At 48.5% G+C, this 27,063-nt stretch overlaps 12 protein-coding genes across 12 annotated transcripts; 8 read left to right on the top strand and 4 right to left on the bottom strand.

Annotated features, from left to right (window-relative positions):
• Positions 1–119: 119 nt before the first annotated feature.
• On the top strand, positions 120–1,943 carry N7508_010536 (CAF1 family ribonuclease; the record flags this gene model as incomplete). The annotated part of the gene is made up of 5 exons (XM_058468596.1): positions 120–351; positions 401–493; positions 549–772; positions 821–1,445; positions 1,498–1,943. 5 exons carry the CDS (start codon positions 120–122, stop codon positions 1,941–1,943), a joined length of 1,620 nt encoding a protein of 539 aa, XP_058316442.1.
• A 405-nt stretch (positions 1,944–2,348) lies between these two features.
• Positions 2,349–3,483, top strand: N7508_010535 (mitochondrial 54S ribosomal protein mL46; the record flags this gene model as incomplete). Its single annotated transcript, XM_058468595.1, has 3 exons — positions 2,349–2,394; positions 2,449–3,113; positions 3,181–3,483. 3 exons carry the CDS (start codon positions 2,349–2,351, stop codon positions 3,481–3,483), a joined length of 1,014 nt encoding a protein of 337 aa, XP_058316441.1.
• A 278-nt stretch (positions 3,484–3,761) lies between these two features.
• On the bottom strand, positions 3,762–4,313 carry N7508_010534 (cysteine-rich PDZ-binding protein; the record flags this gene model as incomplete). The annotated part of the gene is made up of 3 exons (XM_058468594.1): positions 3,762–3,847; positions 3,920–4,043; positions 4,152–4,313. The coding sequence occupies 3 exons, from the start codon at positions 4,311–4,313 to the stop codon at positions 3,762–3,764; spliced, it is 372 nt and encodes a 123-aa protein (XP_058316440.1).
• A 350-nt stretch (positions 4,314–4,663) lies between these two features.
• On the bottom strand, positions 4,664–5,895 carry N7508_010533 (uncharacterized protein; the record flags this gene model as incomplete). Its single annotated transcript, XM_058468593.1, has 3 exons — positions 4,664–5,101; positions 5,160–5,589; positions 5,645–5,895. The coding sequence occupies 3 exons, from the start codon at positions 5,893–5,895 to the stop codon at positions 4,664–4,666; spliced, it is 1,119 nt and encodes a 372-aa protein (XP_058316439.1).
• Positions 5,896–7,039: 1,144 nt separating this feature from the next.
• Positions 7,040–7,288, top strand: N7508_010532 (uncharacterized protein; the record flags this gene model as incomplete). The annotated part of the gene is made up of 1 exon (XM_058468592.1): positions 7,040–7,288. The coding sequence occupies one exon, from the start codon at positions 7,040–7,042 to the stop codon at positions 7,286–7,288; it is 249 nt and encodes an 82-aa protein (XP_058316438.1).
• A 501-nt stretch (positions 7,289–7,789) lies between these two features.
• Positions 7,790–8,590, top strand: N7508_010531 (uncharacterized protein; the record flags this gene model as incomplete). The annotated part of the gene is made up of 1 exon (XM_058468591.1): positions 7,790–8,590. One exon carries the CDS (start codon positions 7,790–7,792, stop codon positions 8,588–8,590), a length of 801 nt encoding a protein of 266 aa, XP_058316437.1.
• A 1,494-nt stretch (positions 8,591–10,084) lies between these two features.
• N7508_010530 (ATP synthase subunit C family protein) lies at positions 10,085–10,546 on the bottom strand (the record flags this gene model as incomplete). The annotated part of the gene is made up of 1 exon (XM_058468590.1): positions 10,085–10,546. The coding sequence occupies one exon, from the start codon at positions 10,544–10,546 to the stop codon at positions 10,085–10,087; it is 462 nt and encodes a 153-aa protein (XP_058316436.1).
• Positions 10,547–14,172: 3,626 nt separating this feature from the next.
• N7508_010529 (sodium-independent anion transporter) lies at positions 14,173–16,050 on the bottom strand (the record flags this gene model as incomplete). Its single annotated transcript, XM_058468589.1, has 5 exons — positions 14,173–15,094; positions 15,162–15,217; positions 15,294–15,533; positions 15,592–15,737; positions 15,792–16,050. 5 exons carry the CDS (start codon positions 16,048–16,050, stop codon positions 14,173–14,175), a joined length of 1,623 nt encoding a protein of 540 aa, XP_058316435.1.
• Positions 16,051–17,685: 1,635 nt separating this feature from the next.
• Positions 17,686–19,193, top strand: N7508_010528 (uncharacterized protein; the record flags this gene model as incomplete). Its single annotated transcript, XM_058468588.1, has 7 exons — positions 17,686–17,765; positions 17,883–18,124; positions 18,178–18,276; positions 18,329–18,382; positions 18,442–18,528; positions 18,582–18,685; positions 18,858–19,193. 7 exons carry the CDS (start codon positions 17,686–17,688, stop codon positions 19,191–19,193), a joined length of 1,002 nt encoding a protein of 333 aa, XP_058316434.1.
• A 435-nt stretch (positions 19,194–19,628) lies between these two features.
• N7508_010527 (NAD(P)-dependent alcohol dehydrogenase) lies at positions 19,629–20,794 on the top strand (the record flags this gene model as incomplete). Its single annotated transcript, XM_058468587.1, has 3 exons — positions 19,629–19,643; positions 19,696–19,818; positions 19,883–20,794. 3 exons carry the CDS (start codon positions 19,629–19,631, stop codon positions 20,792–20,794), a joined length of 1,050 nt encoding a protein of 349 aa, XP_058316433.1.
• A 1,197-nt stretch (positions 20,795–21,991) lies between these two features.
• N7508_010526 (uncharacterized protein) lies at positions 21,992–24,225 on the top strand (the record flags this gene model as incomplete). Its single annotated transcript, XM_058468586.1, has 3 exons — positions 21,992–22,208; positions 22,405–23,043; positions 23,108–24,225. 3 exons carry the CDS (start codon positions 21,992–21,994, stop codon positions 24,223–24,225), a joined length of 1,974 nt encoding a protein of 657 aa, XP_058316432.1.
• Positions 24,226–25,034: 809 nt separating this feature from the next.
• On the top strand, positions 25,035–26,962 carry N7508_010525 (transcription factor domain-containing protein; the record flags this gene model as incomplete). The annotated part of the gene is made up of 4 exons (XM_058468585.1): positions 25,035–25,222; positions 25,280–25,874; positions 26,004–26,199; positions 26,250–26,962. The coding sequence occupies 4 exons, from the start codon at positions 25,035–25,037 to the stop codon at positions 26,960–26,962; spliced, it is 1,692 nt and encodes a 563-aa protein (XP_058316431.1).
• Between the last annotated feature and the right edge of the window lie 101 nt (positions 26,963–27,063).

The following is a 27,063-nucleotide window of genomic DNA, read 5'->3' as shown; positions in this document are numbered from 1 at the left end:
ATAGCAATCAATCAACGGTGGTTTAGCTGAGACCAAAATATTCTGCTCCCCTACCTTTCACTTGTCTTTCACTTCCACGGGACCAATCGCTTACTTCTGGTCTTAAAATCTAAGACAAGATGGAAGTAACAAGCGCCAACTTCTCGGAGTATCTTCCGTTCATCTTGCACGACATCTCCGCTAGCTGTTTTGTCAGCCTGGACTTTGAGCTGTCTGGCGTGGCCTTTGCGCCATTCATACCAACCAAGCCTCAAACAATCCAGCAGCGGTACGAGCAAACCAAGGCAGCAGCAGAACAGTATCAGATCTTGCAAGTTGGGCTCACGATTTGCCATGAGAACCAGGAAACTGGTAAGTGTTAAGTGACGCATGAGATACCTGGTCCGCTAATGTGAAACAGCCTCATATAGTCTCAAGCCATACAACTTCAATCTGAACCCCATCCCACACCATGAGTCCGAGGTCAATCGCGACTGGGCATCTAGCAGCCGGGGTATGTGTTGCCTAGGCGTTTTATTGTGGTCATGCACTAACGGTTCATTATGCAGCCATGGAGTTTCTCCTCAAACACGGATTTAGCATGGATAGTCTGTGTGAGCATGGCATCCAGTACCTGTCTCGTGCGGAGGAGCAACTGGCATTGGCAAGAGCCAAAGAAAGATGCAGCCAGACCCCTCGACAAGACATGGGCATCAAGGACGATGACTATGAGTCTCTCGAATTTCTCGCCAATGTTCGAGCCATGATCACCAACTGGCTGGCGCAGGGAAAGGTAAGTGTTTCAAGGTCACTTTTTAGGGCAAACAGTTAACACTGATAGGACCGGTCTCAATGGCTGAACGTTCCCCCGCCGAGTGAAGTCAAACCACTGGGCAGTGCACCTGAAGGACTCAACGGCATGCAGAAATGGCTTGTACACCAACTGATCACCCAGGAATTCCCCAATCTGCGGTCCAGAAATACCTTCAACTTTATTCAAATCTATGTTACGGACATTGAATGCGAGCGAGTGGCCCAAGACCAGAAGCTGAAGACCAAGAAGGCACAGCTCCAGAAGCACATCGGGTTCCGCTGGATTGCAGAGTCACTTGTTGGTGGTAATCTGGAGGGGCTTGATGCAGAGATGTTCAAGCCTTTGAAGCGAAAAATCGACAATCCAGCTTTTGGCATTAACGAACTGGCAGAGAGGGTAAAGCAATGCCTCCAGGAGAACAGACCTGTTCTTGTCGGCCACAACATGTTCTGTGATCTGCTCTTTTTCCATGCATGCTTCCTGGGTCCACTGCCTGATACTATCGAAGAGTTCAAGACCGCCATCCACCAATTGTTCCCTGTGCTTGTTGATACTAAATATCTGGATACTCATGATTGCGGCTCTATCAATCCCGCGTCTTCGCTGACCGATTTGCAGGCCAAGTTGACGGATGTGAACAGCCCCAAGATAGGTACAATTTATCTAACCCTTGTCAAGTGATGTACAGAACTGACCGTATGTAGAGATTGACCGTCGTTTCTCGAAGTACAAGTGGCGCACTGTGAACCATGAAGCAGGGTACGACAGCATGATTTCCGCCATGGCCTTTCTCAAACTGGCAGGCCAGATCCAGCGCGGGTCTCTAACTATCCCGCTCCAGAAAGACAGCATGTCGGACAGCCTAGAGAAACAAGTTGCGAAGAGCGAATTCAGTGATCTCTTTAACATGAACACTGAGACCTTTCCTGTCGTGCAGGCGTCGAACCTTGTCCGGCCTCCCAGGTCCCTTGCGGACACTGGATGCCCCAAAACTCAGTTCATAGCCAGCAAGCGCGTCTTGTTGCCTCGTCTGGGCAGTAGTTTCTGGGATGAGTACGGGAACAGACTACGGGTGTTTGGCACTGTAGAGAGGATGGTGCGGCTAGGAGGCAAGGTCACTAAGGAGAGTCATCTAATGGACATGGACTAAGCAGAAAGCAGGAGATAAATGTAATCTACTTGATATTCGAGAGGAAAAGGGGGGAAAAGTAAAGAGAGTGGCTAGTTCAGTGAAATGACAATTCATTTGGATGTAAGGATGTTCGGAGCAGCTATCTAACAGTACACCTTGATTATGCGAAGGTACCGCTAGCGAAAAATGGCCCCGAGCTCAATCTGAGCACCGATAAATGGTCGACTGGTCGTAGAGGAATGTGACTCAGGCGATGATAAGTGATGCTTGGGAGAAGAAAAGATCCGAAAAGTGGAATTTGCCGATTTTAAACCGCGCGGAAAGCGACTAACCCGATTGGGCATGGCGACAACGTGACCCAAGTTTGATCTTTTTCTCGGAGACTCCCCCGTTGACTAGCCAACTCATTGCCCACTCAACACAATGTCGTCAGGATCCAATGGTGCAAGGCGCATGGCGTCGCTGCTGCGTACGTTCAGTTCAACTTTTCCCGAGTTTTTCGGTCCACTGACTCCGCGCGCAGGCCCGTCAATAGTCGACTCCGGCGTGTGCAGAAGCTGTCAAGAAACCCTTGGCCGACGCAGTTATGCCTCCGCAGCTCCAGCAGCCACCGAAACGACATCAGCCTCTGCATCGACAACCCCCGTCGTGAAGCCCGCCTACACCATCAACGCCGGTGTGGTCCTCTCCCGCCCTCCCCAGATCACCCGTGACCTCGAGCCCTTTGAGAAGTCATACTACTTTTACCAGAAGCGCCTGAACGAGCGTCTGGCCCTCCCCTTTACGAAATACTTCTACTTCAAGCGCGGAACCCCGGCGGACGAAGACTGGAAGAAGAAGATCCTCGAGCGCCGGACTGCCGCGCGTGATATCGGCAAGTACAACGCGTACGACGGTGAAGCATGGAACGATGAGCTTTTGCTCGGCGCTCAAGAGTCTGAGCCTTCTCACCAGGTTGAGACGCTTGTGCAGGATGCAGAGTCCACCGCCAATGCCACCTCGCAAGATACCAGCAAAAAGGAGGAGATTCCTCGGCCGTTCCCTCGAGAGACAGAAGCAGACAAGAAGAACGACCAGAGGAGTCTGGATCGTATGCTTTCCCGCACACTCTACCTCCTGGTTCAGTCCAAGGAGGGACACTGGAAGTTCCCCAGCTCGCCGGTTGAAGATGGCGAGACTCTTCGGTTGGTGCGTATACCCATTGATCTAAATGCTGTCAAAAAATTCATACTCACGTCACATTTCTCAATCACAGGCCGCTGAACGTACCCTTTCTCAATCCGCCGGTGTCAACATGAACACCTGGATGGTCGGCTACCACCCTGTCGGCTGGCATGCTTTCAACCCGCCCCGCGCACAGTCAGACAAGAAGACCGAAGTCGAAGTTGCCGGAAGCAAGATCTTCTTCCTGAAGTCTCGCATCATGGCCGGCCAGGCCGACCTGTCTATCAACACCCAGAACCTGAAGGACTTCAAGTGGCTCTCCAAGGAGGAGCTCCCCAAATACCTGAACACGCAATACTACAGCAACATCAAGAACATGCTGGCCGACCGATAAACGCCAGATGCTGAAAAGATGCGGGGTTGGGTCGAGTGAGAAGATGGAGATGGAGACGAAGTTCTGAAGAGAAGGCATACTTGTTCTGATATCAGCGCACAATTGGCGCACTGCATATACACTTATTGCGCATGCCATGTATAACTAGATTTTTCTTACACTGTCAATCAAATTCATTCCATTGGGGTTTGATTCGGTATCAATAATGCCTAAACGCCATGCCATGTAAATCTTGAAAACAAAAGAGAAACCACCCAGATATGTAGCTAGCACTGTGGCTACTTCAAATTGAACTTCTGGCTCTGCACGATAGGCTGATCCTTGGAGTTCTTCCCCGTCAGACTCTTGCCACACATGGCACAAGCTACCAGATAGACGTCAGTAACTGCAGCCAGTGGTGTAACAAGAAGAGAGAGAAAGAGAAAGAGAGGCATACCATTCTTCTTATAAGCACACCGCTGGCAATATTTCTTCCCTTGTTCCGTCTTGGTCTTACAAGACTCACAAGAAGAAGCATAAGCCGCATAAGGGTTCTTAGCCTTTGAGCTGAGGAGTTTGCTCTGCAAGCAATGTCAGTCGATCCATCCCATATAAAAGTACAATAGAACATTCAAAAAGAAACCGTTCCATTCTCACGAATATAGTGATAAGAATGATAAGTTACATACCTTGCCAATGCCCGTGGCACCTAATGTCGGCTTGGCCTTGCCTTTATCTCCGCCGCCGAGCGAGCTACTCGGAGAACCGTAGTACATATCATTTTTGCGCTTGACGCCAGGTGTAGCGAGCTCTGTGGACTGGAGTTTCTTTTGGCATTTTGAGCAGACCATGTTGGTGGTCGGTTGATGTAGGGTTTATGTTTGGCTTTTTCTGGGTGAGTGAAGTGATGTTATCGCGGGTTTGCGCCACCGCCTGGCTTTGGTGCCAAGACGTTTGGTTAGATGGTGTTGATCTATGTTGGGGACCTCTTATGTAGTATTCTGGGTTATTTTACAATGATATCTTGTTAGAATTGCTTGTTTTAGATAATAGTGACATTTGTATTGAGAGAACGAGTGAATCGAACCGGGTATATGAACTACATTATATGTAGGCTTTCGTACAACTTATGAGAAAGCAGGGTATCAAATCAGAACATAACAGAATGGGTCAAACAGCACATCTAACCGTATACAAACGGCTACTGAGGTGAATGAGGCTGAGGCGAGTGAGCTGGAACCGGCGCTGGAGCCGGAGCTTCAGCGGCATGATGGCCGTAAGCCGGATACTGATAAGAAGAGACCCCAGGCGGATACTGGGCAGGGGCGTATTGTCCCTGAGAATTCTCTGGGTATCCAGGGTACTGTCCAGGGGGATATTGAGGTGGATACTGGCCAGTCACAGCAGCATGCTCATACTTATCCGGGCCAACGCCAAGGGTGCTCCATTTCGCGCAGCACAAGACTATTCCCATGAACGTTCCAACCAGGAAGACGAATATGATGACTGGTTTGGCACAGACCAAATAGACTGGGTAGCTATTACCCTTTTCGAGGTTGTAGCGGATGGCGAGGATGGCCCACATCATGTTCACGGCGAACCAGCAGACGGAACCAACCAAGAGGGAAATGGCTGGCGTCTGTGTATCTAATTAGATGTGTGTTTTCATGGCATCTATGAGAGTTGTGAGTACTTACCTTTGACAGAAAGCGGTGGGTCCCAGCCTTGACAATCACGAAAATTGTCCAGGCCGCGATTTCAATTGATAACAGCCAGAAGATGATTGTCAGGGCGCTGTCGAGATCAATCCAGGCCAATGTGATTTCTAGACTGATGTATGTCACTTGTCCAACTTCGTAAGCGACATACATTCCCCAGCTGGCGATTGAGACGGCCGAGATGATGCCGAGGAGAATCCAATGGATGATCGTCACTGCTGCATATGGTTTTCCGGAATCCGTGAGACGGCCCAGTAAGCGGTGTACGAGGCTCCAGAAGACATAGAATAGAAGTAGAGTGGCGAGAAAATAGAAGAAAGTTCCAAGCATCAGGATGATGCGGTAATATTCTGTGACATAGACGTCGGCGATGTATAGAGCTTCATAGATGATTGAGCATAGCTCAGATCTGACCTGTTATTAGCGGGCTACGATTGCGGAGGGAGCTTTTTTTTTCAACATACAGGATATATGCAAAAAGAGCGGAGATAAGCCCTTTCAGTGGTAGACCACGATTGCGAATCGTGCATGACCAAATGAGAAACGCGACAAAGGCAACAGCAGTCAGAATATGGAAGACGAATCCGGCAATAAAGAGACTCCGGTAGTTGGGATAGCGATATGAATAGTCGAGACTCAGCCGGGTCTCCTCGCTCCAGGGACTCGAGCCATAGCCCGAAGTATAGCTACTATAACCTCCGCGTCGAGGCGACATTTTCGCGTATGTTCTGTGCTTCTGAAGGTTGAAAACTCAGCAAAAATCATTAAATCTACGCGACGAGTCCTGACGGGCTTTTAAGTCAGGGGGATAAGGAGGCACATGCTACACTATCGCAGGTTGGGTTGAGGCTGAAGGACCCTGAAATACGAGGCCAAGATGGGAGGAGGCGCAGTTAATTGGCTCGGGACGTCTGGGTTAGGGCACAGGGCGTTGTAATACGAGTCCCTGAGGACGCTGGGCTTCGTTTTGCTAAATCGGGCACTCATTACAGTTTGGCCCCCAAATTGGGGCAATGGCTGTGTTGAACATAGATCGACAGAAGAGCTGGGGATGATGAAAGAATGGGAGAATCGGACAAATGTACGAACTGCCGGTGATTTGGAATGCAAAGAAGCGGTGGGATGCGATATACATGTTGGGCAGTCAAAGAACCCAAGCTGGCGGCGCCAACTCGTAGCGACTTTGAAGTCACAAGGGGAAGAAATCGAGGCGATCAAGAGCTAACCGCTTGGCACTACAACAGGAGCTGACATTCACACCACGTTTTGGCCCTGTCGACCATTGTCCACTGCTTGTGGGGGATCTCTCTTTGTTCAGGTCCACTTCAGGACCTCGGATGACATCAAAAAGATATCAAAAAGACCTCTCTCGACATAAACCACAGTGAGTGGTTCTGATTACCCTCTTCAGCCTCGTGCAGAATGCCCCAAGTGGAGCGAGCGCACATCGTGTGGCTGGGCCGCCAACTTGCAGCGCCACTCAACAGCAACAAATAGAAAATAAAATAAAACAAGCCTGTCGACTTGCCTCCATTCGAAGTGTAAGCTGTCAAACCGCCGACCAGGGAATATCCCAGAGAACAGTCAGCTCCCAAGCCGAATCTGAGTTCCCCCCAAAGGTTCATGCATGCATTGTTCCGATCGATCCTCAGCCATAGTCTGAAATTTGAATGTATATCGCTGCTACACAAAGTACAGTCTGAGAGATGCCTGTCTCGTTTCAGCCCTCGCTGTCATTGCTCGACGTATGAATGAATGCCAGCGTAGGCATCATCGTTTCCCAGTTTCTCTCGCATTCAGGATCCTTTCACCCCCTTAGATTCTCGGTCACAACGTGATTGATCCTCTCCAGATGCATGATGACCCGCCACTTGCGAACTGGTCCGCAGGGCCATGGCCGAAAGCACGCATCTCGCATCAAAGGAACCACCAAGAACCCAAGCCTAGCGCCTCAAGGAATCCAACAGCTTGGTTCTGGTCTCCAGCGCTCTGGTTCGAAGATGGGAATTATCCCAGCGGAGACCTCGAATGATCGTCCCCTGAAATGCAATGGACAAATCGATAGGGCGAACACCACTTGGTCGGATGGAATATTTGCATATAAATAGCTGATTATCGTATGGTTCTCTCTAGAGTTTATCTTCTTCTCCCAGTAGCTTGGTTTCCCTTGGGCTTTTTTTGGGGGTTCCCTGGCGCAAACCGCATTCGGCTTATCCGCATATGCCGGTTCTCGACTGCATCATATTCCAACAATTGACAATCTTGCATTCCCTCAAGGGCTGGACTTGGTTAAACTTTAGTGCAAAAGCTGTGGATTTTTCTTCAACACCGGCTATCAATTGCATATTGCATAGTGCATTGTGCATAGTGCATATTCCGGTCCTTTTAATTCTGGAGAGAACCACACTCAGTGCTCGATTATTGTCACCAATATCCCTTTACCGTCTTTTCTTTCTTTTCTTAATAATCTTCTTCTTTCTTTCTTCTTCTTCTTCTTCTTCTTCTTCTTCTTCTTCTTCTTCTTCTTCTTCTTCTTCTTCTCTCACTCCAACCCATCCTCACCCGAGGGACCAAAAGTACCAAACCCCCCAAACGACCCGAAAATCAAAATGCCCCCATCAGGCACCTCATTCACGGCCCTTAACCTACCACCAACCTTCGAACTCCCCCAATGCATGGAATACTTCACACTTCCGGCAGGCCCAAACACAGACCTATGGCGCAAACCACCAAACGGCGACACATCCACCGCCCCAATCGTCTTCACATCCCTCCGCCACCCCTTCGTCGTAGCCGAAGTAACGGTGAGCGCAGATTGGGAGCTTGAATGCGACCAAGGCGGGCTGGTCATCTTCGCCGGCGCCGCACCACAAGCGCAATCCGCCCTCTTCTCCGAAGTAGACACGACGCACGCACCAGCTTCGGTATCGGCGGGTTCTGGCCCGCGCTTCCCGTGCAAATGGGTCAAGGCTGGCATGGAGTTTTCGTCCGGCTGTGTGAATGCTTCGTCTGTTAGTGCGACTGCTGATGGGGCGGATTGGTGTCTTTCGCCGCTGGCATCGGCGGGGCCGGGCATGGGTGTTTCGACGGGCGTTCAGTCATTGCGCATCAAGCTTGAGCGGGTGGGATTTGAATTGTGGATTTGGTATCAGGTTCCGTCGGTTTTGCCGTATGCTGTGTCGCCTGGGGCGGTGGGGAGTACGTGGAAGAAGCTGCGCGAGGTGACGTGGTTCTTTTATGGGGTGGAGGATAAGTTTGTGCATGTTGGTGTTTATGCCAGTCGGCCGACGGGGTTGTCGCGTGGTGAGACTATGTGGGATGCTATGCATGGCATGGCTCTTGATAATTCGTTGGCGGCTGGTTCGAGGGATGGATTGGTTGTTGAGTTTGAGGATCTGGAAATCTTCTAGGGCGATGTGATGGATTCAGGGGCTGGTTGTGGCCGAGCGCTCTTTCGTTCTGGGTCTCCCTTTGTTTTTATGATGTGATACATATTCCCCGGTGTTCGAGCGACCATGGCATGTTCGGAGTCGATTGTTTTGTTTTTGCTTTTTGTCGCGACATTTGTGAGCCCCTTTTCCTGCGAAAAGTTATTATTATGATGGATTGTTTAATTTGAAGTTGAATCATGCTTGCACTTAAGCTTAGTCCCTTAAATTGAGGTTAAATTGTTGACGTGATGGGTCTCGTGTCTCGCTTGGCACCTGTTCTTTGATCAGCGCGCCTACGCGCCAATTCAACCGGTGTAACGTCTGTAGTATAAAATCAAGTATTTCTTTTATGAAATTGCACTGTCTATGAGATAAAGTAAAATATCGGAGGTTATTGAATCCATCGGCATGTGGCTATGCATAGTATATATTTGGACCGGGTGGTGATATGAACAAGGACAAGATATACATCTTGCATTTAACACAATCTGTTCGCAAAATACCTATTAAAATCACATCAATGCAAGAAAAACCCGTATCCTTTACAATTGATTTAACGAAATCCGAGTCCTTCAACAGGCTATAACACTAAAGATATACATCTGATATAGCCACTAACCGCAAACGGACTAGGCGCGTTCGTCTTCGATCCCGATATAAACTGGGGGAGTTTACCACGCTAACGGCCTCACCAATCACCTCTAAGGCTATAGTGGCAGTATGGTAAGACAGATTACGCCTAGATCTCAATCAAAATGACCTGCTTCGTTTTATTGCAAGCCTGCACCTGCATGCAGAATGCCAATCTGATGTCAGAGGCTGAGTCAGCTGACTACGGTAATGCCGTTCCCGAGGTCCGGCAGCTAGCAGGATTTTGCGTTGAGGGTCTTCAGCTTGAATCAGGTCCTCCAGGGCCAGCGCCAACGGGTTAATTAGGCTAATACAATTGTCAAACACATAGATTTCGCGAGGACTATATTTTAGAGCTCAATGGATGGCCATTGTGGCGTAATCGGGGGATGAAGAGCGGGTCACAGTCTGCAAGACCCGTAGCAACATCCACCAGACTGGAGTGAATCAACCAAAATAGAGCCAGAGCTGTTTATTTTGAGATACAGAGCTAGTCATAGCTTCCGGTTTTTCTACGGGGAAGCTGATTTTGAAAGCTACGATTGCCGCAAACCCGGGGTTCGGCTCGGACTAGGAGGAGAGAAAGATTATACGGCCGTCAGACTCAACACACAGAGTTTTGGTTTGGCTCTTTGATAGTTGGGATGGTCGGTGGGCCATATAGACTCTATATGTACAGAAAGAAAAGTGTTGTAGATGACGCTGAAAGTAGTACATGGTAATACATCACGACCAAATACCCTCCCCGGCGGAAAAGATCCTCAGTCAAACCCGCATCTCCGGTGAAAATAGGAAAGAAAACAGGGTTTTATCCAAGAATTGCTGTGCCCGAGTTGTGATAATTTAGACGTACTTGCACATCATAGCAACCATCAGGTCGAACAGACCCATGGCCTCGACGAAGGCAAAGCCCAGAATGGCGTAGGAGAAGAGCTGGCCACGGAGGGCAGGGTTGCGGGAAACACTCATGAGGAGAGCGGCGAAGACGAGACCGATACCGATACCGGCACCACCGAGACCGATGGCGGCGGAACCCATACCAATGTTCTTGGAGACCTCAACCATGGCGGTGGCGACCTCGGAGGAGTACTGGCGGCGGGCAGCAGTCTGGAAGGCCTTGGCCTGGAGGAGGGTGGGCGACTGGATGCGCTTGGGGGCACCGAAGGTGGCGACGGGGGCCTTCTGGGAGGTGAAGGTGCGCTTGGTGGCAGCGTTGAGCTGGAAGCGGGCAGCAGGGCGGGCGACCTTGGAGGTCTGGGCGGCCATGGAGGCCATGCGGGAGGCGAAGACACGAGAAGTGGCCATTGTGATGGATTTAGATTATAGGGGGATGGAAGAAAGAAGGAGAGAGAGAGGAGAGAGATGGACTTTTCAGGGAGGAAAAAGCTGGGAAACTACGGGAGAAGGCCGCCCCAGGACATAAATACTCTACGGCCAAATTTTCGCCCGTCCGCCTCCTGTTCTGTCCTAGTGCGCTCTGTTGGGAAAAAGCCCTACTCTGTGCGTGGACTCCGGAGTATTTCATTCGCAAATCATGCTGCGAGGAATGCTGGGGGGGATGTTTTGGTTTCGTTTTACCATTCTTACATGTATTATCGGGTTCAGACGGAGACCACAAAGGATGGATCATAATGGGATATATCCCCCTGCATGAGGGTGTGAGGTTCATGACTCCTGGTCTACTGTATATACGAGTATGGAGTATGGATCTAGTATAAACGAACTGTACGGAGTCATGTATCCCTATACTATCCCTTTACAAGGGACAGAAGGGAGGCAATACAGAGAATAAAAGAAAGAAATAATAATATAATAAAATAAAATACATTAATTTCGCCCTTGCAGTGGATCGGAAGTGGATCTCAAGCATGTTCCAATCTTGTGGATCGATCCACTATTGAGCTCTTGAAGACCAATCATAATGTGTACCGGTCCCCTATGTTTCTGGATTGCTTCCCGGCGTCGCCCAATTCGGCCCGACTCGGATTCCAGGTCCACCACTCGAGTCACTGGGCAACCACTTTGGTCGGCTGAAAGGAGAGAAATGTGGGCTCAGTGGATATCCCTTCTTCCTGGGGAATCCACCTCACCGAGTGGTCAAATTGGGAATACGTAAATATTTTCTCGGGAGACCTATCCAACAGCCTCACACTAAGCCTGCAATCTGCAATTCTGATATACAGGGAGCAGGGGATATCAATGCGAACTGTACAGGGGAGGAAAAAAAGTCGGGGCGGAAAGGAAAAGAAAAAACCGGGTTGTCGTGTCCTCGCGTTCGCCGGTCCACTTAGTGTGAATTCCCGACCCGCCAGAACCCGACTATCACAGCAGAAAACTGGTCTGCCCTCGGGTCCCAAGGAAACGAAGGGTTACGAGTGTAAAACACTGCGCGGTAATTCAGGAAATTAGCACTATTTCCCGGCCTGTGTCAACGGGGCCGCGGGAGACCTTTATATACCCAGGCCTTTACTCGGCCATAAATTTTGTACACCAAAATCAGCCCCTAAACGGGCAAACTAGAGGCTCTTAGCATTCTTCCGGGTTAATTTCGATTTGGTGGTATTTCGGCTGATCGCAGCTAGCTTGGCGGACCCACACAAGCTCGATTTCAGGGTGCACCGTTACGCGCGTTGCCCTTGCTTGACACTGCAAGTGTAGGTCAATGTACAGTGTGTTGAAATGAGCAATTGACAAGGCGGTACACCTGTAGTTAACTCTATATGCAATGTATAATAGCTGGACTGAATAGAAGGCTATCTAAGATCGAGAATACCAGGAGTTCCGGGCCTAAGCCTAAGCCGGGTGTAATCGGGTAATACACTGAGTACCGTATTGTAACCCGACTCATCAACTCATCATTGACCTGAAAACGTGAGGTCATGCCCGGAAAGGCCAGTTGGCATACTTCGTAGTCCATATAACTATGATACCAGCCCCCGTCTGCCGGTAATTATGGCATCAGAGTATTCATGGCTTGTATCCATAGATCATGAGATCTTACAGTAGATATCCACTACAGTGCTCAATTGAGACATGTTTTGCTGCTTATATCCATGCTCCCTGATCCATTATCACGCTCTCTCGGCCACGGCGGCAATCACAAGATGGGCCCCTGCGCGTAATTCCGTGCCGGCAACTGCCACTGCGGACGTATGGAGCTCCGGATATCACTGCCGTGGTACGACTATATCAGCCCATGTTTGGTTGAAGTGTCAACATGGAATGAGATCACTTTGTTGTTTATTGATTGATGCCTGGCAACAGTGAGAAGTTTCACATCGTTTATTGACCACCTCGATGCAGGATATGGTTCTGATATGCGCGCCGATTTCCCGCGGCGCCTTCCGGTCACCGCGGCGCCGGTGACGTCGACCTGCGTACCGACTGCAAGCAGTGCCTTGATGAGTGCAATCTGAAACTCGGCGGTGCAGCGGTGCTTTGTGAAAGGTGTTCCGCGCAGAGCGCGGGAATCAATGAAACAACATCCCTGCCTCGATCTGTGCTTATCTCTGATGATCCTTATACCGCCATGACGGAGCTCCAAGGCTCATCCATGCCATAGATGGATATTGCATGTGTATAGCACCTGTGACCTTGTCGGCTCATGTGCTTGGGTATCGATAGTTCCTCAACCGTGACAGACTCATTCCAGAGCTCTGGTATAGGTATGGACATGGGTATGGCCCTCAAGTCATCAACTAGACATGTCCGGAATGGGTGTTCTATCCAGCCGAGAAAGTCTGCGTGTCTAGAGCTTATGAGCAAAGATAGGAGAGGCAGGATTGACGCGTAGAAGTGTTGAATTGCGTGTGGTTTGAAGATGTGCAATCTCGATCGTGAAGAGGTAGCATCGCAGTCACTGCGGCGTCTAGGAATCGAAAGATTAGCCACACTGCTCCAAACAAATATTAAAAAAAAAACATGGTATATACTAGCATGTCTTTTTCTCTTCAGGAACAGAGCCTGGCTGCCATATACCCATACCTAATGCTTCAAGCTGGGACTTGCGGAGGTCGCGCGTGACGTTGCAAGTCGCTGCAGCCCGTAATATATGAATGGAGCCGTAGAATTGCATCGAGGATATTGCTGAGATGGTATTCATCGGTTTAAGCATGACAGCGATGAAGATGGTCCTGCATCACCGCAGTTCAAGCTGAAGAGTCTGCGTTTGCGTTTCGCGATTGTTGGCCTGAGGCGGAGACCTACAAAAATCACCAACCTCACCTCACTTTACCTGCCTAGGCGGGCAACATTCTCCGATTTTTTAATGACGGAGTAGGCAGATACAATTCAACGTTATGGTATATGTATTGCTATTTTCAATATCTACAGGGTATTTATATCCAATATCACCACTATAGGCCAGTTCATTGATTCTGCAGTTCAGGTCACCATATCAACAGATCCAAGATCCTCGTGCAGTCGAATACAGCCTAGACCAACAGCAAATATAAATCTGACACCGCCAGTTCACAACCGAGGGATCCGGACAGCGGTGAGAACAGTAAACGAAAAGCAAGCTAGCCGAAGAAGCTATAGTGGAGACACTGGATTGAACTAGCGGAGCTAAGCTAAGAGGATCCCAGGGCCAGGCGAGAATCTTGCCTAAATAGCGCTTGAAGTGAATATGAGCAGCGAAAAAAGCAAATACAAAGTGGTATGAATGGAATTGCGCCAGATACTTCATAAAGTCGTCATGGCACTCCGCAGTGCACTGGTCAGATCAATATGGAAGTATGGTCTAGTGATGCCATCCACGACGATCATACCGGGGCCAGGACCCGATACTGATCTTCCGCGTCGGCGAGGAGTCTGCACATTTTCAGTTTCTGTGGCTGTTTGAATAACTTGAATATCACCTTCTGTCGTGCCTATGATTGATGAACCGGCGCTGTTCTCTTGAACTTTGATTCCAATTTCTGGTCTTTGGTCTATTCTTCTTTTGGACTGAATATTTGGGACGGGGATGATGATACGGGGGATGTGCCGTCGTTTACTATCTCTGCCACATCGAAGATTGCTTTGGTCTTGTGTGTCCCGTTATTGGATGTACTACCGAATCCTGCTGCTGCGAGAGCACGCTTTGTCCATTTGTTGTTGACATGGGCGAAGTGCCACTGTACTCTGCTTGGAGCTGCCCAGCGGTCGAGTTGGTTGCGTATGTCAATCAGATTCTGACAAGATGTTACGTCCATGTTGTTCACGGCAGAGAAGTCGAGGATAACCGCTCGGAGGGTTGGAAGGGGTGTGGTTGTGGGTCCCTGTTCTCTGAGCATCCTTCGTTCGGCACTTGTAGGACTTGGATCATTCCATGGCCTGTCTCCTGGTGTTTCCCATACTTCTGGGTCTGTGCGACGGGTCGTCTCGAAGATACGCTTGACGAGATGATCGGTATAGTGATTCGCATTTGGGTAGCTGAACCCATCTGACACCCTGTACACGAAAATTCCAGGGGCAGGCTGGTGGACCTTGACATAGGGGTTTGTACCATCATGATGCGAGGTCGGGAGCCAGACTCGTCGGCCGTTGCCAGCGTCAAAGTCGACGGTTATGCTTCGATGGGACCCATCCAGGAGATGATCGCCGACGACCGAATGAACTCGGACATAGCCGAGAAAGTGGCCTCGAGCTTTGGCGGTTCGGAACAGAAGGACCGCGAGGGATACACAGATTGTGCAGTAGATCCCGGTCTCGATGGTCGAGAAGATGATCACAATAACGCCCATCAAGAAAATGAGGGCGTCGATTGGAGAAACGCGCCAAAACTGATATGTGACATTCGGTGGCGTGATGAGGTCGCCTACCGCATGATGACGGCCGACAAAGAGGATTTCGGAATGTAGAAGAACAACGCTGGCAGGGCATAGATAGCAAGCAGGACAACGATGGCGGTAATCACGCCGGTAAGAGGAGTGCGCACGCCACACTTTGCTTTGATGGCAGTTCGTGAGAACGAGCCTGTCGCTGGGTATGCTCCTAAGAAAGGCCCGAGCAGGTTCGAGATGCCGATTGCAATGAATTCCTGTGAAGGGTCTATGGTTTAGTTATTGACCCGGCCGAATGACTTTGAGATAGCAATGTGCTCAATCAAGAGGACAATGACGGCAGCAGGCAGCTCTCCCAGCGAAATGAAATCAACAATGAATCCAAGACGCAGAAACCCGAGGAAAGCCACGATCGCACCGCAGATAATTGCCAAAGCAGAAGCGATAGTTGGACCGGGGATCTCTGGGTGAACTGCTTGAACCCTGATGAGGATCGAGCCGACTAGTGTAGACATGACGGCGACGGGCTAGCCATGTTAGTTCCTCGGCCACGAAAGGGACCATAAAAGGGAAAGGGAATCCTACTTCAATGGTGATATCCTTTGAGGTCGCAAAGAACCAATAAACCAAAACCCCCATGAATGAAGAGTATAGACCATACTCTGGGGGCAGTTTGGCTAATTCGGCATAAGCCATACTCTGAGGGATGACAACCGCACCGACAGTAATGCCTTTGATAGCCCAGTGTGAATATCTGTGTAATCCATATCAGAGAACCAACTTACCAGCGACAAGATCCCCAATCAACCACTGCGTGTTGTAAAACACAATCCACTGGAGAAATGGAAACATATTGACAAAGTAGCGACGGATTTGAGGGGCGGTTGGTGTATGAGAATGAACCCAGTCCGTGGCAGTAGGCTCATGCTCAACATAGCTGAAAGGACCATTGTCATCTCTCACCGGCGGTTCTGCTGGACCCAAGTCAAGACCCAAGACTCTGACCAAAGCGTGGCCGACGCGAGTCGAGATAGGTTCCGGCATGGCGGCGCAGCTGCCTTGGGTGTTGATAAAATGTGTTTTCACTCAAGCTAGCTCTCCATAGAGCAATAGAGAAGAGGAGTTGAAGCAGGAGAAAAAAAAGGAGGAGAGCGCAGAGGCATAAAAGGTGTGTGGACTCCATGGCGAGACACGGGTAGGGCTGAATCCAAGTATACTGCGATGTCGCGATTCTTAGTGCAAATTGCTCAAGTTATTAGCTTTGACCAATCACAGAAATAGCAGGTATGGTATACGGTCATTCTTCCGTCAGGCGTGACTGACGGGGGCTCAGGGGCTCATAGTTCGGGTCCTGTTTAGGCGGAAGGAACAGATATCAACTGGAGAAACTGCATCTTATATTGAAAAAGTGACATCTGTAAAGTTAAGAGAAAGTTCAGGCTAAGAATGAGGAGGGGAAATAGTAAAACATGCCAAACTGTACAACTGTAGGGCTGAATGTCTCCACAACCCCCATAGGGCTGAGCTATAAAATTCTGCTGCCTGGAGACTACAGTATCACAGTGGAGTGTGAGATATTTGTATCTCTCTATTGGCCTTTTAGTTGCTCTGGACTGCATAACCTGTCATTTGATCATAGGACTGACTGCCTTTTCAAGTCATGTTCCGGGCCAAAGGAAGTTTGGTACCTTGTACCTTGTACCTTGTGCCTTGTACCTGGCGCCAGTAATTCCATTTTCAGGTTTCGGATTGCACGTCCTAGAGTACTCGCGCAAAATATCCAAAGCCCCTTTCTTTGCTGCATTATCCCTGCTTTTACTGAGGAACTAAATGTGCACCTGCAGATGGTCAAATAGGCTTTCCAATCATATGATGAACATACTGACAGGCTCTAGATAATTGGTATGAATCCCAAATGATAACCAATAGAAAATGATAAGCATTCTCTCGTCTAAAAGGCGGAGGCTGGAACATGCAGTACAACGTGCATGTCAAACGATCGGACTCACCGTTCTTTCCCGGCATCAAGCAAACATCCCCTCAGCACAGCCAAGCTCCCTCATAATCCATAGACAGAATCAGACCAAGCATATCGGATTACATGTACCATACATCATTGGGCCTGCGAATGAGATGGTTGCGAGAAACCAGCCGCCCAAATAACAGGAGACTGCTTGCTGTGCGACAAATACCTATGTTGCACGCACCGCCAAGAACTCTGACACAAATGTCCCAAACTGGGGGTATGTGACATTCAATATAGAATCCGTCGGGGCAGAGTTGCCTACAAGTACTTAAGGAAGACTGGGAATCCTACTCTGCTCAAAACGCATCTACAAAAGCCCAACACATAGACGGGCTGTGCCGTCGCATAAACAGCTCAAAATTATGTGCTCTTGCCTCAGCACTCAGAGATAGTATTCCATACACTGTAGACCTATACAAGAAGGTAGACGGAAAGCCCTTGGACTGGCAAGCGGCAACGCTGCAGCGGAAAGAGAAGGTCATGCAGCAGTTGGTTCACATTTCTCTAGAGATCGAGAAGTATCCCTTCAAAGAGATAGGATCGCCTATCCTAGTAGAAGATGAAATACAAATCTAAGATCTTACCTGTCCGTTGACTTTCCCAGCGGGAAAGGATCGGCTCGGACCGTTCCCTTCTGCGCTAGAACGGGCAAAATGGCGAAATCTCCGCGCGTCTATACTTCACCTTCAGTCACAGTGGACCAAAAGTGGAACTGGGGAAAACATGGAGATAGGTAAGTTTTACCCGAAGCCACATTTCTTAAATCAGACACTGGTCATCGGGGGCCGTGATACTTTCCTTTTTGCCAGTAACATCTAATTGATCCGACTGCTACACAAGACGGTATCAGGATGGCGGATGCATCAACAGATCACGTTGAGGAAATCTCAGATGGACCTCAAACGACTGTGCGGGACAAAAGCGAGAAGATTGACGACAGTAAAAATGTCCTCCCCGATGCCGAATACTCGCACATCAAAAATCCTGAACCATGGCGATATGAGCATTGGATTCCTGGTGGATATAGCCAGTCTCGGATGTTGAGATTTAAGAATCCGTCGACGATGTACAAGGCTATCAATTTCTTTGCTTGTACGAAGACTGGGAATCCCTTTTTTCTGAAACTTTACTAACTGAACATTAAGGTGTTGCGATTTGCTTCTACGGATATGATCAAGGTGTTATGTCTATGGTTAACTTCAATCATGATTATCAGAAACTTATGGGAATTTACCCCCCTGAAGGTCTGCTTTCTCATGATTCTACGCAAGAATTAATCTCTCACTATGTCTCTAGGCAGCTCTAGAACTACAACTGCGGAGGGTGGTATCGTTGCTGTATACTATGGCGGTACAATGATCGGTGCACTAATGGCAGGTGCATTAGCGGACCGATGTGGACGTGTAAAGGCTATTATTGTCTGTGGGTTGTTTTGGGTGCTGCACTCCAGACCTCGGCTTATAACATTACGTGGATGTGCTTTGGGCGTGTTCTTGGTGAGTCAATTGCTGTGTATAACTTGGACAATAAATCTGACGAATTTGACTAGCTGGCATTGGTGTTGGAGCGATCGACTGTGTTATTCCAGTCTGGTCAGCAGAAGTCAGTAGTCATTCTGCTCGAGGCGCATTCTTGGCTCTTGAATTTGTGATGGTATGCTTCCTTGTAATATCTAACTAAGAACCAGACTGACTCTGAAATCAGAACATCGGCGGTCTGGCACTGGCTACATTTGGTGCTACTTGGTGGACGACACCATGGCTCTATCCTACAGAAATAAGATCGTTCCCTATTTTACTAGTATTTATGATAATGACAATAATAGATCTTCCCATTGACGGTCCGTGCCAAAGGAGGCGCATGGTTCGTTGTAGGCTGGTCGATTGGAAACGGCGTCGTGACAATGATCCCTCCTTTCCTCTTCCAAGCAATCGGACATGGCACCCTTCTCCTCCTCGCCGGACTGAATGTATTCGTCATTCCATTCCTTATTTTACTCTACCCCGAGACAGCTGGTCGGAGTTTAGAGCAGATGGATGTTTTTTTCGACAATGCCGATTCTTGGAACGTGTTTACTGCCAGCAAGGGAATTTGGGAGAAAGGATTTGACGATTGGCAATGGACCAAGACAGTTCCTACGAGGAATACACCTGTTGATTGAGAAATTACATAGTGTGATTACAGATACTACTGTAGATGCTTTCCAGTGGAGAATGCGGAATTTCGTTCCAGAAAATGCCTCAGTACTTATCGACGTAATGGCCTCGGATCTCTCTCTTCTGAAACATGCCCAAAGACATTCTGGCCGACAGTCTTTCGGCGCCAAATGCCCCTGTTTGGCGCGCTGGGATAAATAGCCAGCAATGAACCGAGATGTGGAGTTGCCAATACTTGCCGTGGAGGGATGAGCCGCTCAGTGGAGATGTCGACGGCGGAGACGCCGTAACCTCCGTTGGATAACATGAGGGTGAGTTTTGTGTTGGTAGCTATAGACCTGAGAAGTAAGTACGGGGCTCGGACTAAGTTGTTGAAAGAAGTTCGTATACGCCATTTCATTCAATTGATATCAACTTGTACCAAGTTGACAAAAAGCAAGATGCATTCCACGGAGGTCCGTGCTCGCAGCTCTAATTTACTGTGCAGGATTCACTAACGAAGAACAGAACCTGTCATTTGTTCTTGAAAAGGTTCAAACTGTGAAGTTTGAGAACCGTCCTATCCCCCTGCTGGAGGACCCCCATGATGTCCTGGTTAGGGTGAAATTCACAGGAATCTGTGGAAGCGAAGTGAGTACTTCAGGAAATGTTTATCCAACCAAGCAATATCTAACCCAGAACTGTATCTTATTAGGTACACTACTGGCACGCAGGCCAAATTGGCCCCTTCAAAGTCGAGCACCCAATGGTCCGAGGACACGAATCCTCAGGAATCGTCGAAAAGGTCGGCAACAAAGTAACAAGCTTGAAAGTCGGCGACCGCGTCACCATGGAGCCTGGCGAGTCATGCCGTCGCTGCGACGCATGCAAAGTCGGAACATACAATCTCTGTCCTGACATGGCGTTCGCTGCCACCCCTCCATACGATGGAACCTTGGCGAAATACTATCGCCTTCCAGAGGATCTTTGCTACAGAATACCGGAAAGCATGACTCTGGAACAAGGCGCACTTGTGGAGCCGCTCAGTGTTGCAGTGCATCTTGTGCGACGGGCGGAGGTATCGCCAGGCGTATCGACTGTTGTTTTCGGTGCTGGGCCCGTTGGATTATTGTGCTGTGCTGTAGCCAAGGCGTTCGGGGCTGCGAAAATCGTTGCTGTGGATATTCAACCTAAGAGGTTGGAGTTTGCGAAGCGGTATGGTGCGACGTGGACTTTCTTACCTGGTGCTGTCTCCGCGGCGGAAAATGCCTCGCGTTTGGCTACTGAGAGTGGTCTTGGCAATGGCGCTGATATCGTGATTGATGCTTCTATCAATACTGGCATACATGTTCTTCGTGCTGGTGGTACGTATGTCCAGGGTGGTATGGGGCGTGACGAGGTCAATTTCCCTATTACGGCTGCGTGTACGAAGGAGTTGAATGTTAAGGGGAGTTTCCGGTCCTCGAGTGGTGACTACCAGCTTGCCATTCAGCTAATTGCCTCTCAAAAAGCCAATGTTCAGGATCTGATTACTGATGTTTTCAAGTTTGAGGATGCTGAGCGGGCCTTTGAGCAAGTGAAAGCTGGAGCTGGTATCAAGACTCTCATCGCGGGAGTTGAAGAATAAGTGTCTCAAAAAAGAAATCAGACATAATACTATTCCTTACAGAACTCAAACTGCTGGGTTCTCTTTCTTATCACAAATGAAAGGCTTTCCACATCCGCACCACAGTGATTACAGACTACTGCAGACCCCACGGAAAACCCAGACAATTTTCCGCCGGCTTCACTTCAACTTGCAATGAATCCGGCAGTCATCAAGCTATGCTCTGGCGACGACAGCAGGGCTCATCAGATTATGAGTGACATAATACCCGATATTGAGAGCTCCATCGCTGAGCCATACTGTATCCAGCATCCAGATCTTGCCACACCTGAAACTTATCGTGAAGCTGCCTACCGGTATCCATCCATGCGGTATCAGGTGGGTCAAGCATATGCTGCTGCGGGGTATAAAGATCTCTATAAAGAATCCAGGACGAATGTGATGGGTAGTATGAGAAAGCCGATACCCGTTATTGATATCTTGATTCAGATGATGAAGCATAAGTACATATACTAGTGCCATGTGAACGTAGGGAGATTCACATTTGCATTATTTCATCTTTAAGTAGATTTTATGATTGCACGAATCTCATTAATAGTTTTCAGATGATATGTGATTCGTAGCATTAATTTTGACTATGTAGGTTCAAAGCCTGAAAGAGATACCGCACCAAATCTTACTCGATATATTTGGTAGCGTTCAGGATTTCTCCTGACTAGTCCTAGAAGTGGGCTACATATCAGGTCTTCTTAGACCAGTGTGTAAGGGAACGGGAGTATCGAGCCATAGTGGACGATGCAATTTGCGATTCTATGGCTTAGGCTTATGCTTCCAAAACTGTTTTATCAATTCTACTTCTCAAACCTACTTAATTTGAATTGTATCTTTGCATTGATTTTCAGTGTCGTTCGCATGATAGTGCAACGTCCGTGTAGAGATATCTTCACACCATTTATGACCACGATGCCCAGCAAAACTTCCCCAGCACCAACCAGATCAGATTGAATGTTAATATACATCAAATCACTCACCAAAGTAAAATGACCGAATATAAGTGCTATAAAATGGTAAATCACGTGTCGCCTCCAGATTTTTCACCGATCGTGATTGGTGGGTCTCAGGATTTCTGGGGAACTACCGCTTACCCCGTACATTGGGGTAGATAGAGATCATATCGTCTTTTACTCAATTCGTTTCCACAACATCACCACCAAGAATATGGATCCAGAGCTTGAATCCCACTCACCACAATCAGACGGCCACGAAGATGACCAGCCGCCACCTAAGAGAGTCAAGAGAGACTCAGTTCGTCGAAAGCCAGCTTGTCAAACATGTCGCCGGCGAAAGGTGCGCTGCGACAATGGCCAACCTGCCTGCGGGTTTTGCTGTGCCAATGAAATCAAGTGTGTATATGTCACCCGTGGTGATGATGGTTGTAAGCAGTAAGTTGCCCTCTTCAGATATGACTCCCATCAAAAAGTATACTGAACAACGGGATCAGAGAATTGAAAAAAGTATTGGAAAAACTAGACACATTATCACAAACAGTTGAGAATATGCAAAACATGCTCAGCTTGAGAGGTAGATGAAGTCCTTTACCTCAGAATGCCACAGGCACTAACCCGCAGTAGATACCCCACAACCTAGTCGGCCTCTAGAGATAGAGACACAGGACCGCAGGGGAAGTGCTCCTATAAGAGCAGCAGAATGGCAGAAAGACTACCTGCGGATTCCTGCAGGTCGATGCAGCGCTGACACAGTGCTAACCTGGCCGATTTTCCGAGGCCAATTCCGAGAGAGCTCTCTCATCACGACGCTCTTCCATTATTCGCACGGGGTATCTGAAGATAGACCGACTGAATCATGGACCTTGCCAGATGGCCTTCAATTTACGCCAGACGAGCAAATCCCAACACTGGTTGAATGCTTCATTCAGAATGTTCACACGAAGAACCCGATCTTGGATCTAGAATCGCTTATTCGATCTGGGAGACGCGCTGCTGAGTTTGGCCTTCAGTGGGATGCTCAGTCATGTCTTGTGCTCTTGGCTTGTGCTCTGGGTTGTATCTCGCAACCATTTACCACTTCGATCCAATTTCCTCAGACTGCGAGATCACTTCATGACGGGATGGGATGGCGAGCTCCAGGCTCCAATCCCAGGTCTGGGACACAGCTGCGTGAAGGCGAGGCTTTCTTTATGATGGCTTGTAGGAGAATCGGTCTATTGCGGTACTCGGTGATCGGTGCCCAATGTCATTTCTTTGCTGGAGGTATGTCGAAAGAAAGATGTCATGTGCGATGATAGTACCTGCCTAACTTTTCTTTTCTGTGAAGTGTACTTGATGTATACGTTCCGCCCTCTCTCGGCCTGGAATCATTTCTACCAAGCTTCTACATTTTACCGACTACGTCTGCGACTGATTGATGGACTTGACAAGTCAGCCTATGAGACAGAGCAACCAGGAGCATCTGTTGCTCAGCGCCTTGAACAAAGTCTATACTGGTCATGCTTTAAATCAGAAGTCGAGATTCGTGTCGAGCTTCCGCTACCACAATCCGCTATAGCCGAGTACGAGTACCCGGCCCTCTTCCCCACACCTCCAACTCTATCAGAGGAATACCCGAGGGACAGAGATCAAGCATCCGATTGGGCCAACTCTGATAATGCAGACCAATCCCCACGTGATGACCAGTCCAGCTTGCCTGGGCGGGGTGTATTCAATCATGTCTCAAAGTTGTTTGACGAGGAACAAAGCTGGTATTATTATCTTACGGAGGTAGCATTGAGACGGATTGGCAATCGAGTTTTGAATGCCTTCTACCGAGAGACACCCTCAACGTGGTCAAACATCAAGCCCTTGATCCCGATAGCGCTCGAGTTCGAGTCTCAGATCAATGCATGGTTCGCGAATCTGCCGCCAGCAATGCAATCTTATGAAACCGACCCGAAAATCAGTAATAATGGACAGAGATACACAACAGACATCCAAGATTCAATATCGAGGGAGCTAAGCTGGGCACTCAGCAATCGCTTCCTTGAAATACGTCTATGGCTTTACCAGCCATTCTTATATTTCGTTGTGCACCACCCCATGAGCACTCCATCCACAACCTCGGATAACTCTACATCCCCGCTTACTAGCGATGAATTCAGTATAGTCCAGGGCCTCATGGAATCCGGATTGGACTGCAGCAACAAAATTCTCCAAGCGCGATGCCTTCGCCACCGACACCATGGCATTTGGTTTGATCTTCGAGCTTTGGTGACTGCTTCACTGGTTTTCATTGCATTAGCAAGAAGCGGGAATGTCAATATTCCCAACATACATCCTGGGGGTCTTCGGAGCCACTTGAGTCGGACACTCGAGGCCTTGACCTACTGGGAAGATGAAGCACCTGATATCAAAAAGGCACGAGGAACGCTGGATAATCTACTTCGAAACCTGAGCTAGATGCGGCTCTCATGCTGTACATACGTAACCTACCTGAATCAATCTTATTATTATGAAATGGTCTATCAAACTATAGCTGCTGGAATCTGCCCGAAAATAGACAGCAATGTCTCGCACAAAATTACAAGCATGACTGAACAAAGACAAAGAGCTAATTATTTAATCAACACTTTAATTCAAAAGGAACAGTCTAATTCGACAAGAGGATATGCAGCCAAGGAGTCTCAATGAGGGGTCGGAGATGGAAATACCCGAACGCGGATATTCAGTCAAATTTCCGCCTTCTCCACTGCGCAAGTCCTACATCGCTGCACGGAATAGCACTCATGGAACGTGCAAAGAGAAGAAGGAGAGAGTCACTTGAGCATGATTATCAGAGGACATACAAAGCTTGCATTCCATGTGCGCGGCGCAAAGTCAAGTGCGAGCCAGGCGACAATGAGAGATGTCGCAGGTGTATCAAGAAGAACATCAATTGCACTTTTACTTCCAAGAAGCCCTGGTCAAGAGGCCAGAAAGATTCACCCGAGAGTCCTATGCGGGAACATAATGGAAAAGATAGGTCTGATAAGTTTGTTTACCTTGTGTCTGGGGGATGGATGGAGTTAACCTGTACAGATCGCGGCGAACTATCCGAACAGCCCAGGAAGAAAACAATGAGCTCAACGGCAAGTATTCTATTCAAGTTGGCGAAGAAAAAACAGCTAACCAGAACTCACTTTGCAGACTCTCATTTAGATACCTCGCTCAATCAAGATGGTCTATCCACATCAGTACTCCAGACAGTGGTTTCGAACAACAACGATGCAATGAACATTTTGTTCGAAGCTGCCCTTCAGGAATCGAACAATACCACTCAGAATATGACAACGGCAGAGAGATCGCGATCGATTGCCCCCGAGTTGACCGATGCCGACATCCTCCGCGTTTGGAATGCATGTCGGTTCGTGAAAATGGGATGGTTCTCTGCCCAAGAAGCTATGGTTTTGGTGGACCTGTATGTTTCTCATTTGATCAGATGCTTAGGCTGTTATATTGACAATAGCGATATCAGATTCTTCGAGAACATGGCACCCCTATCGCCTGTTCTCACAGACTTCTTCGCCTCGCATAAGAATCAATACTATCTGGTCACCCAGGAACCAATGCTCTGCTATACTATACTGATGATCTCCTCTCGATACCATACTCTTCCCGGAGTAGGTGGGTACTCTCGCTCTTTTTTTATTCATCATCGCCTGTGGCAGCATTGTCAACACTTGCTTCTTCGGATCACCCTTGGCCAGGAGAAAATCTCGAAAGCGAAAACACGCACTATAGGCAGCGTCGAAGCACTTCTTCTCATGTCTGAATGGCATCCACGAGTTTTACAATTTCCACCAGAGACGGACGGGTGGGATTCAGACTTTCTCATGACAAACCCGGATATCAGAGATCCGCCTAATCTAAATGGAGAAATCCCAGTCTCCTCTCGATGGCGGGAGGATGTTGTTGAACCGACCAAGCGGTTTGAACGCATGTCCTGGATGGTGCTCAACTCAGCCCTGGCTCTCGCACATGAACTCGGTGTGTTCGACTCGAGCGCTCGACTTGCCAGGCAGGATGATCTAGTTGGTCTTGATGCTGAGCGATATCTTGAACATCTCCAGGTAAGGAGGCAAAGACTGCCAAGTCTACTGTTTACGTCTATAAATGCTTTATCTTCGCGGATAGGCTGTACCTCGCCCATGCCATCTGATATCGGTTTATCCATGCCTGAAACGCGAACATCTTTACAGTCTGTTGATAGAGACTGGTTATTGTTCATGACTGCGTGGATTGAATTGATGAAGCTGACCAGCTCTGTCACTGATACTCTCTTCCCACTCATGAATATCTCCAGTTCGACTGGATCATCGGATACATTCATCCCTGTATTGGAGCGGAAACAATTTCTGCTGGCAAGCTGGCAACAACGATATCTCAATATTTCAGGTATTACTTGGAACGTCTGAAGCATTATTTCGAATACTGACTTCATATAGACTCGAGCTTCCCCTACACAGATACACTATTCATCGAATATCAACACCTACGCATCCTGACCAACTCCATCGGAATGCAAAGAATCGTCCAACGAGTCCTACAAAACCAAACCCAGCCCCCATCACGAAGAGATTCAATAATTGACTTCTCGTTCATTGAACGTGCAAGACAGTTGAACATAACAGCAAGAGAATATGGGTTCATCGAGGAAGTGATAGACGGCTGCTGTCAAACCCTCGACAAGATAACACTCCTACGTGGATCTTTCCACTTCTCACCCATGAGGATACTCTTCCGAACAATCAGCGCCTCCATATTCCTCATGAAAGCCCTTGCTTTGGGAGTGCGCAATTCGAAACTGCAGGAAGCACTTCAAATCCTCGATCGAGCCATTGTCACGTTGCAGGATGGTAATCAGGATGATGTTCATTTGAAATCTCGCTATGCGGCTCTTTTGCAGGTGCAAGTATCACGCCTGCGAGAGAGTTTGGTTTCTTTGTACGGCATCGGTTGTGATCTTCCTTCTCCTGATTCGTATGAGAATATCCCGGGTATGGACCTGGGTGGTTTCTCTGATGCTACTATGAATGACTGGTTATCCCTGCCTTTAGATCCTTCCATGGCTCCATTTGGCTCCGCAGAAGGGGACTTTGGGGTTCGATTAGATGGCGTGGATTTAGATTTGGACTTTTTGTGGCAATTACCTCCATGAAAGTATAGTATATCAGCACAGCTACATCAAATCATGCGAGGATCATCCAATTTCAAGACAAAATTAGCATACGGCATTGAAGAAACAATACAATAGCGAAT

Source organism: Penicillium antarcticum, assembly GCF_028974205.1.
Source record: "Penicillium antarcticum strain IBT 31339 chromosome Unknown utg000009l_segment0_segment0, whole genome shotgun sequence".
NCBI lineage: Eukaryota > Fungi > Ascomycota > Eurotiomycetes > Eurotiales > Aspergillaceae > Penicillium > Penicillium antarcticum.
The sequence above is the reverse complement of the archived record's forward strand: the minus strand, read 5'-3'. Positions and strand labels throughout refer to the sequence as shown.